Below are 10,812 nucleotides of genomic sequence, written 5' to 3'. Positions count from 1 at the left end.
CCTTTGGTCAGTTTGGGTCAGCTGTCCCGGCTGTGTCCCCTCCCAGCTTCTTGTGCACCCCCAGCCTACTCGCTGGTGGGGTGGTGTGAGAAGCAGAAAAGGCCTTGACTCTGTGTAAGCACTGCTCAGCAGTAATGAAAACATCCCTGTGTTATCAACATTGTTTCCAGCACAATTCCAAAACATAGCCCCTTCCTAGCTACTAGAAGAAAATTAACTCTATCCCAGCCAAAACCAGCACAGGGATGCTTTTGCTTCATTATGGTATGAGGAATTTGTCTTTGTGTTCGTGAGTTTTTACCTGCAATTTATCCCGAGTTAAAAATACGTCTTCCAGTAAGAGTAATTGTCTTTCCTGCTGTCAGTCAATGTGCTGATGCTCAGCCAAGGTAGTTGGATGACACTGTGTGCTCCAGGAAGCACAATGTTTAAAAATGGCTTCAAATAGTCATCTTCCTAAACTGTTTAATTCTAGAGGCTGTTAACCTTTGTAAAATACAAATTAGGCAAGTCATCTTAGGCTTATCCAGTTTTCTAAGCTTTAAATATTGAATTAAATAGTCATCACCATAAGATAGTTAAGTAATCACCCAGCTGGATTTATTAAATGATGCTGTTATTTTAAAACCTAATCGCAAAACTAATTTCTGTAAATTATTGTGGAAACCCAGGAATGGCTAAGGTCAGCAAAAGACATTGCTGGATCCCTAAGATTTTTCTTGCTTTGGTGTTATTTGTAGGAGCTAGGATTTACCATGGAGACTCATCCTTTTTCATTCCAAAAACCTAACAATGTTAAAAATGGAATACAACATAGGGAATGAATGCATAAGCTCTCTCTCCCAGTTACTTTTAAGTACTGAAGCTCATGGCTGAAGACCTTTAGTCTTTTTAAGAAGGAGCAAGTTGCAGTGGCTAGCTGTTGAGAACCTGTAAGAAGCAGGTAAATGATATATTGCTCAAAGGAAAAAAAAGAGTAGATTGCATTTGCTCAGGTTCAGCCTTGACTGCACGTACCTGAGAACTACTTGTACAAATCCCTGGGCGTCTGGTGTGAGGGAGGCATCCAGCAGGACTGCCAGCGCTGGATTTGCTAGCTGGGAAGTGCCTGTCGGCACGTTGCCAGGTGGTGCGGTACTGGGGCTGCGAGCTTGCGCCAGGCCTGGCAGCTGGTTAGCTGTCATGCTGAGCTGTATTGCTTGTGCCCGATATCATCTCGCTCATGGGATAAGAAGTCACTGAGTGAAAAGAAGTCGAAAGTAGTTTTTTATTGTTAGGCCAATCTACCTTTGTATTTTGAATAATAAAGGGAGAAACAATATGAGGGAATATAAATACAAATGCTGTCAGTTCTTACTTGATTTTCACTGATCTGAGCACAGGGAAACAATTTTAGCTGTCAAATGAAGGTCTGTAAGTAGAAGAACAAGGAGAGAGCAAGAAATAACACTTTCCCTCAGTGTAAGTCACTTCAGATCGTTCGTGGCAGTCCCAGCATGTTGTTTCTTACATCTATATGGGGGGGGGGGGAGTCATGGGGATATTTTCCTTCTGCAACACTAAGGTTCTTCCTTTCTTCTCAACCCCTTGCCATCACCCCAAGAACAGCAGGGTAGGTGGGCACCAACCCTTGGGTTAGGTTGTATCTACCCAGTGCAGGGGAGGGAGGATTTCCCCGATACGAAGACTTGAGAAAGGTAGACAGTAAGTCTCCCATGGTGGATGCAGTGATTTCAACAAGGCAGAATGGCTGAAAAGACCAAAATTGGGAAGATGGGGCCAGGCACCTGTTTGGATGCAGTTCTCTTGTTCCAGACAGATGCCACCTTCTGTAGAGGAGATGTGGTTTGTCTATAGGAGGCAAAGTGCGGAAAACCCCTGTAGCATTTCAGGGCAAGATTCAGCAAAGCACTTCAGTGTGTTAAATTTTTATTAATTTCCTAACTTTTCTCTTAGCCTTGGGTTGTTAGTAGAAGGGCACATTTAAATAAGTGGTTGCAGACAGACCCAAGCAGACTCTGCCTTTGCTCCGAGCTGGCAGTTCCCAGGCCAGCCCTGAAGCGGGAGCTGCATAGCTCAGTAGCAAGCTACTGTGTCTGGCTCAGAGGCACCTAATGAAATATGTGCTATGTAAAAGGATAAGGAGTATCTAGTATGTGATATTAAGCATAAATTATTTTCCTCAAATACTTATAAATGCTATAGAGCCATCATAATTAAGCACTGGCGTGTTGTCCATTGTCTCTTTCTCTCTTTCTTTTCCTCCTGTCTGCATTGCTCTCCTCTTAAAGTTTAGGAAGCTCCTCTACATGTTTGTATTTGTCATTGCAGGTCACGGTCCAAGTAGTTCGTGCCCTAGAAGGATTCAAGGATTCCTCTATAGCTGAGTGCAGGAAACCCGGTTGTCTGTCAGCTCCTTCCCTTTCTCCTTGCCTCTCTCTTGCTGTCCGTTTTAACACTTGTCCGTGCACTAAGTAAGTGTAGTGCCTTTTCCTACATTGGGCCAGTTAGTAAGGGCTTATTCTAGTGATGATGAGAGAATCCTGTGCTGTAGCACTGGACTGACCACATATGCATGGTGAGGTTGGTATTTTCCAAGCGTGGGCATGCTGAGCACATGCTACCCAGCCATCTGCTTGAGGAGTTCCTCTGGCTCCTGGGATAGAGCTCTTGCTGGGGGTGGGCTGCTGCTAAATGATTTATTCAGCCTGCTGCTCTCTCCAGAGGAAACCTTAGGGAAGGGAGTAGCTACAGGTGGGCTGTAGGACACACTGTCACAGAGGCTGTGTTGTTACACATCCTTGCATCCTAAGGATCTCACAGCCTTGGAGTTCAGGTGCATCCCAAGCTGTCTACCTCCTCGAGTAGTTAGCCCAGAGTGGGGAGAGCCTTGGGCTCCTTTGGTCTCATCGTCTTGGTCTGACTGTCCCAGCACCCTGATCGAACTCTGTGTGGGGTCCTTGTAGCAGCTGCAGTGCCTCCAGGCAGGGTCTTTTACTGTACTGGGATTCGGGCATCAGCAGTAGAAGTAATGGGCAACTCCACTCTTCCAGCAAGTTGTTTCTGCTAGATGTTGCTGGTACCAGGTCTGTGTGCCTAGGCTCAGCATGCAGGTCCTGCTTCATCTCAGTGCGAGGAGCTTTTCTCCATATACTGCACCATCTCCCTTGGCTCTTCTTACTCTCCTGCCGTAGGGGAGATGGGCCCTAGGATGAGAGTCGTCGTTTCCACTTCCGTATCGGAAACTCTCTTTCATAAGGGAGTTTAAGTAACATGAGGGGTGGTGGTAGATTGAATTCCTTTCTGGGCTGGGTCATTGGTTTTGCCTTTTTTCCTCTCTTCTGAGCCCAAACACATTAAAGGAGTGACTGAGACAGTTTCACTAAGCATAAAGCTACACGCTATCGTATTTTTCAAACCATCACTCAGGAATCTGCTGTTGGGCTGTGTATGGCCTGTAGTTCAGGGGCAGTTAATTGAGCACTTTAGCTTTGACTAGTATGCTTTACTTAACAATTGCCACAGGCTTGGAGCCTGCTGGGTCAGCTGCTGATAACCTGATTGTCTTTAACTGTTCAAATACACTCTCAGATATTTCAAAATGAGGGCATCTGGGTGATGGAGGGGTGGAAAGGAAGGTGGGTGCAGGTATGCATATACATGTATATATACGGTTACAATTTCTTCTACTGACAAAATTTTAAATAGGCACTGAAATACATGAATCTACGTAAGATTTGTCTTTTGTATCAGGCCTTTGCAAATGGAGATACTTGCAAAAGGAAGTTGTAAATAACTGCAATTGTCAGCCTCCCTCTATCACTGCTCTCTAAAGCTACAGAAGAGAAGTGATTGACCAGCTTTGTTATTCAAAGCATTTCCCTTAACAGCTGAATCCTGTGGGAGATTCCTCTTAGAGCAGCTTTCCTCTGCGGTGGACTCTCCTGACAAGATCACAGACGGCTTTTGGTCTCTGAGTGTCATGATGAACATCTAGTTAGGTCTATTTTTACATCTGAAATATGTTGAAAGATGCTATGCAGAGAAGAAGCAGTACAGTAAGATTTGAAAGTAGTCTATACAGGGTAATGTTTTTGGGGACAGTATGCATTTTCCTTCCTGTTCCTGAAATTTCTTATGGCTATAAAATCATAAAACTTGAATTAGCACCAAGAAAATAGTCATGACCGTACAATGTTTTGATTTTCTCTTTTTGCACCAAGATTGAAATTCTGTGCTTTATAGCTGCTCTCATGTGTCCTTTTCAGCTTCAAAATTTTCCAATAAAATAAATCCATTGCAGTAGTTACTGCTACTCCAAACAATTAATTGAGAAGAAAAATAATGATACGTACATGTTGTTCTTCACCATTTTATTCTGCCCTGAGTGCTGGTACAGTGTCAGAACAGCCTTTCAAAGCATGTGTTGTGGTTTAATCCCAGTCAGCAACTAAGCACCACAGAGCCACTTGCTCACTCCCCCCCAGAGGGATGGGGGAGAGAATCAAAAGGGTAAAAGTGAGAAAACTCATGGGTTGAGATAAAGACAGTTTAATGGGTAAAGCAAAAGCTGTGTGTGCAAGCAAAGCAAAACAAGGAATTCATTCACTGCTTCCCATCGGCAGGCAGGTGTTCAGCCATCTCCAGGAAAGCAGGGCTCCATCGCATGTAAAGGTTACTTGGGAAGACAAAACACCATCACTCCAAATGTCCCGCGCTTCCTTCCTTCTTCCCCCAGCTTTATATGCTGAACATGATGTCATATGGTATGGAATATCCCTTTGGTCATCTGTCAGTTGGGGTCAGCTGTCCCAGCTGTGTCCCCTCCCAGCTTCTTGTGCACCCCCAGCCTACTCGCTGGTGGGGTGGTGCGAGAAGCAGAAAAATCCTTGACTTAGTGTAAGCACTGCTCAGCAGCAACTAAAACATCAGTGTGTTATCAATATTATTCTCAGCACAAATCCAAGACATAGCCCCATACTAGCTACTATGAAGAAAATTAACTCTATGCCAGCCAAAACCAGCACAGTATGAGAAAGAAAATACTTTGACCTGAGAAGGTGGTTGGGGAAGTTGTTGTAGAGGGGAGCTGGTGGCTGAAACCTCAGCTGCTTAATTACTGTTTATGGTGGGAATTGGGCAAGTGACGGTTTTGGCCAGAATATACCTGGGTTTAGAGTGACTGTCACTTCACTGAGATTACAGACACCAGGTTTCATTGTGAACTGTTTTGAATCTGGTGTGTAATCAGGATCCTGGCTGGCAGGTCAGCTTCATCAGACCTGCCGACTGTGCCGACGTGGCCTTGTCACAGGTTGGGAGGTGAAGGGTACCCGCTCAGCACGCAAGTGCTGAAGTGTCTCTTGTCGCCTCTGCATGTGCCATGCGCTTGTAGCTGCAACGGGCTTGCTGCGTCCTTACGGCCTGTGAGGCTGGGTGCTGTGGCTGGTGTCTCGGCACTTGCGAAATGCACCAAGCTTGACTTGCTTGGGTGCAGAACTGCTGTTTGCTCTAGTTTTGGAAAGCAAGGGGTGGGATGTAACTTGTTTATCACCTTTCTCTAGGTGGAGACAGCCAGTCCTTAGAAGCTGACTGCTCCTAGAAGTCATGGTATTTGAGGTAGGATGGTGATGTGATCTATTAATTTTTCTCTTTTGTTATGTTTTTCTACATTCCAGGAAGGGTGCTTGTGGCCTTCAGAAAGCTCGGTTTCGCGCCAGGGTGCTTCAGAGGTACAGACAGATTTCTTACTATCTTCACCAATGTGCTTTCCTCTTTCCTGTTATGTATATTTGGGTCCTCTCAAAAACACGTATCTATTTAGTAAATAAAGCTTTTTCAGTGTAGACAAAGAGCCAGGTTCATGTGGACATCTGAGCCTGCCTTAACTCCCGTTCCATAAATGCTTAAGACTTTTTAATTTAAAAAATGAAATTCTACCTACCTGACACCTCATCTCCATCCGCAGTTCCCTGTATCATAGTAGGCATTCACAGGTAAGTGGAGGAGGTGTCTCTCATGCAGTGGCTCAGTAATTTGAGTATTCAGTGGAATCTGCGAGACCAGTTGCTCTTCTCCCAGTGTTTTTCCTGGATTTATAACACATATCCTATCACCAGTGTCTCCTGTCTTCTGACTAGCACAGATCCCTGGTCTGAGTGATAATTTGTGGGTGTGTTGCTCCAAGTGGCCCAGCTTACCTGTGTCAAACAGAATCTTCCTGGTGGCTGACCTTGCATCTGTGAAGGTCGGGAGCTAAAGACCCTGCATGGACCCAAAAATGGAAGAGCAGTTTGATAGATCTAGATCTAAGAAGCTGGTGTGTCTCTCTAGATCTAGGATAGACCAAGTGAGGAGCAATAGCTTCTCACAGAGTATCTTGAACTCTTCCTCTTGTAAAGCCTGACCTTCTCCAGGGCTTAATATGCCGGGGACATTTTTTCCACTCTCAGTGCAGAAGCCTTCCCGGAGGCTGAGTTCTGGCTGAGAACTGAGGGGGAGGAGGACACCTGATACACTCTGGTAGTGAAGGCGTGAGATATGCCAGGCCTTTACAAAATGTACTAAAATGACCATCTGAATTCTTTGGTGATGCAGGCTTTACATTAACCCTGAGTAGGAGGGGGAGACTCAGACTGCAGCTGAAATTCAGTATTGGGATGTTTTTGTAGAACTAGTTAATTGTCAAGACTAGAGAAAAAGTGTTTCCTACGTACAGAAACAGAATTGTTTTCTCTCGGCTCTGCGTGTTTTAATGTCAGAAGGAGCTGTGTGTGAGGTCTTGGTCTTCCTTCGTGAAGCTGTTCTCAAGTATCTTGTGTTAGATCCTTCCTGCAACTCCTGCCTCTTCTTTTCACATGCACGTGTGTGGGAGCACAAGTGCAAAATATCTGCTGGGTTTAATCTTTTAAGATAGGTGGCAAAGAGAAGTATTTTCTGTTTTATCGGTTCTTCGTAAATACGGAGCACCCACAGTGCTTTGCTCAGACGTGGAGTCACGTGTGTCTCTCTTCCCGTTTCAGATCATGTATGCTCCAAGGTCCAGGGACAGGTTTACCGCCCCATCTTTTATGCAGCGGGACCGTTTCAGTCGCTTCCAGCCCACTTACCCTTACATGCAGCATGAGATTGACCTTCCTCCGACCATCTCCCTCTCTGACGGGGAAGAGCCACCACCGTACCAAGGCCCGTGCACCCTGCAGCTCCGGGACCCAGAGCAGCAGATGGAGCTCAACCGGGAATCTGTCAGGGCACCACCCAACCGAACCATTTTCGATAGCGACTTGATAGACATCTCGATGTACAATGGGGGCCCCTGCCCACCAAGCAGCAATTCGGGCATAAGTGCAACCAACTATAGCAGTAATGGAAGGATGGAAGGACCACCCCCGACGTACAGCGAGGTCATGGGTCATTACCCAGGCTCCTCTTTTTTCCATCACCAGCACAGCAACGCGCCTCCTTCCTCACAGAGGGGGAGCAGACTTCAGTTTCAGCAGAACAATTCGGAGAGCACAATAGTCCCCAGCAAAGGCCAAGACCGGAAACCAGGAAACCTGGTCTAAGTTACTCGCCCAGGTGCATTTGAACTGAAGACAAGAGATTCAAACAGAGCGGTGGAGGAAGACCCCCATGCTCCGGTGCACAATGTTGTTACGTTTCACGTGGTACAACTTAGTAAAACCAAACGTGCAAACCAGTTCTTTGTTTCTGATTCCTTTCAGGGGAATTGCATGCAAAGCAGATTGAAAGAAATACAAACTTCCATTCAGTTTGTCTACGAGCAGTGTTTCAGGGGAGAGGGGGGGATATATTATTTTTTTTTTAATAAACTATTTCAATTATTTAATTCTAAAAGTTAACTTAGCACAGAAATGAGGCTTGTACAGCCTGTTTTATACTCACTGAATGGCAGAAGGAAGAAGGCGGTTTTGCTAGATAAATGGGGGAAGAATTGGCCAGTTTGCTTTTTTTTTTTCCTCCCAGAGTGTGGATTTTTTTTTAATATGAAACAAAATTCCTGTTTTGTGTGCCAAGGTATAAAGTTGAGAACTTAGATGAATGCAAGGAATTAATTTGTGTTGTGATAAATGTGTTTTAAAAAGTTGCACTATCTTAATGTTTTAAAAAAATATATATGAGGGAACTGTTTTATGTGAAGTTCTTCTGTATGTTGTCTTCTCACCTGTGGAATAATGATAGAGCCCCAGAAGTAATCTGGAGGAGTTTGCCCCCCTCCCCCCGGGTTTGCTAGAAAAAGGGGACAGGACTTAGCCTAACATCTCTTGAATTTTACAAATCAACAAATACAGGGACACTTAACTTGTCTTTGCAATAATTTGCGTTCAAATAACAGTGCATCAGTGAAGTGTCTTGGAGACTTTTGGATGGAAGAAGGCAAATATGAAATCCCAGCATTTTCCATCACTTAGGGTTTAGCTGTTTTGCAGTGTAGACTATTTGTTTCGTAAACGACAAAACAAAATCCCAGATGTGTTAATTTGTATTGATTCTAAGTGCTGCCATTCTTTTCCTTTTCATAATGCAGTATCGCCAGTACTTATGGTTTTAGAGATTTTTGTCCTCACTGTAGGCTGAAATGTGTTTAGTCACATATCATGACATTATGCAATAAATTGTTTAAAAATGCAAGGTGGGTTTTCTCCCCTGCAGTGCTGTTAAAATACGTGAGACTGTTGTGCTTTTCGCTCTCCGTTTCATCCTTTAGATACTGAAGTTCAGTCCTGGAGATCCATCCTGTTGAAGTGAAGGGGCCTTTGTGTAGCTGTAACCCCCCCCCCCGTGCAGTTTCCGCAGCAGTACCGAGAGCGCCTGTGGCCGTGGTGCTGGCTTCTGTGGCGTCTCTGGCAGTGACGTGGGAGCACCGGCTATTCTCACTGCAAACTGTTTTGCTCTGGGCCCTGTTGCGGAAACCCTCCTCCGTGCATGTCATCCGGTTGACGCCAGCAGAACTATGCTCATGGGTAAAGATGACTTGCATATTAACTAAGTGTCTGTAAGCCCTGGTTTTGCCATGCTGGTCTTAAGAGTAGTTGGAAAATGTCACCTGCCTGTAAAACGGCATGTGGGGTATTTCTTCCCTGGCTGTTTCTGTGTGGAAGCGCACGCAGCGCTGGAAGGCAGTTGACAAATGGTGATAGTGGCATCACAAGCACATGAAAAAGCACAACTTGCACTTAAAATGCATTTTGGAAATGGACTTAAAGTAAGAACCTTTAGAGTCTTAGCTTGAATAGTTTCTAATATATATATGTGTATGTGTGGGTGTCATAGACCTTTTCACTTTAAGATCTTTCACTTTTTTCTATTTTCTTAAGCCTTGTGCTTGGTTACGGGCAGCAGCCGCTGAGTGCCCTGAGCGCGCTGTGGAGGAGTACCGTGCCCTAGTGCCTGGTCCCGTGGCTGGAGGCTGGATTTCTGCAGGACTTCTGTACACCGGGGGCTCTGATAACTGAAGTGCATCTTTGATCTATGCAGAGTTTTAATGCCAAAACAGTATGCGTGTCTGTGTGTGTGTTTTATGGGCCTCAGCGTAGATTATTTTCTTCATAAGGTAATTTGGTTTTATTCTAGTTTAGAACATGTTTGTGTAACTGTTAGTCTGAATATGCAGCCTCATCTGTCTCTGTAATTGTTTTTCGGACTGAGTCACGTTGGTAATGCAGAGTAAAGCTGCCTTTTAATTTATGTGTTATTTGAAGGGAGAGATAGAGATTGTATGATGGGATTAGCTTTTTTTTTTTCCACTCAGACTCACAGGACAGGTGTTTAGGAGATGACTAGATGGCTGTCAGTCAGCTAGGACTCTTTGTCATGTCTGGTTCCTGGGAATAAAAGCTGTGAAATTAGATTTTTGCAAACAACCTATGAACATAATTCTTTGTTAAAAAAAAAACCAAACACACAACCAAACAGAAGACAAAACCAGAAAATGTTGGGTTTGGTCTTCAGTGACTTTTGTTGTCCTTCAGAAGTGAGCTTTTAAGTCAGAGAATGTGTGTGCCCACACAGATACTGTGCTGTTGCCTAAATGAGGACTATTTGGCTGAGAAGCCTTTGGGCAAGACCAGCTGGAACTCATTTGTCATGGCAGAGCACACCTGGACTGGGCCCTGGGCTTGGACCGGTTGAGTAGCAACTTTTCCCCATGCACAGATCTCAGCGAAGTGAGCCTTGAAGCTGCCTTCAAAGTCACCTCTTGGGAACATGCTTTCTTTGAAGACAGCCCTTTGCCATCTTTTGCCGTCTCTGCATGCCGGTGGGTTTATGCATTTCCCATTAGCATTGTCCAGTGCAATGCGTGCACTGTTGTCTCTTAATTTTTCTCAACTGAGGAAATTTTTCTTTGCGTGGAAATGTAACCTGTTCCAGTTCTGTAGAAAAGATTTGTTTAAAAAGAACTTAGTATTTGCTCACCTAATGGTTGCATTTCCTCTTGCGTCTTTGCCTTCTCATCGTATTCTGCTGTCCAAAGCTAATGTGCAGCCAGTATACCTGTCAGCTCTGAAAGTGTAGTCACTTGTCACTTCCTATAGGTGAGCTTGCAATCTGCTACTTTTGTTTTGGGGCCTCTTACAGGAGTAAATATGGTATTTTCTGATGAATATTAGTGATCTCTGATGGGGGTGCCATCAATAGTATAACGTTGCAACAGTGTGTGTTTTCTCTTTCTATTTTTTCTTTTGTTGCAGTGACAGAGAATATGCCCGTGCTAACAGAACAGAATGGTAAAAGAAGGAATATCAGATAGCACTATCAACCTTCACAGGTTTAGAAATTGGCGATCTCTGA

The 10,812-nt window shown here is 44.5% G+C and overlaps 1 protein-coding gene across 1 annotated transcript in view; it reads left to right on the top strand.

Annotated features, from left to right (window-relative positions):
• Window positions 1-7,699, top strand: part of LDLRAD4 (low density lipoprotein receptor class A domain containing 4) — a 17,280-nt gene extending 9,581 nt beyond the window's left edge. The window contains exons 3-4 of the mRNA XM_009318523.1: window positions 5,679-5,732; window positions 7,023-7,699. Of these exons, the coding sequence (XP_009316798.1) occupies window positions 5,679-5,732; window positions 7,023-7,565 (597 nt within the window). The 3' untranslated portion in view covers window positions 7,566-7,699. The remainder of the gene's footprint in view (window positions 1-5,678; window positions 5,733-7,022) is intronic.
• The last annotated feature ends 3,113 nt before the right edge of the window (window positions 7,700-10,812 follow it).

This window comes from Pygoscelis adeliae, unplaced genomic scaffold (assembly GCF_000699105.1).
Source record: "Pygoscelis adeliae isolate BGI_AS28 unplaced genomic scaffold, ASM69910v1 Scaffold42, whole genome shotgun sequence".
Lineage (NCBI taxonomy): Eukaryota > Metazoa > Chordata > Aves > Sphenisciformes > Spheniscidae > Pygoscelis > Pygoscelis adeliae.
The sequence above is the reverse complement of the archived record's forward strand: the minus strand, read 5'-3'. Positions and strand labels throughout refer to the sequence as shown.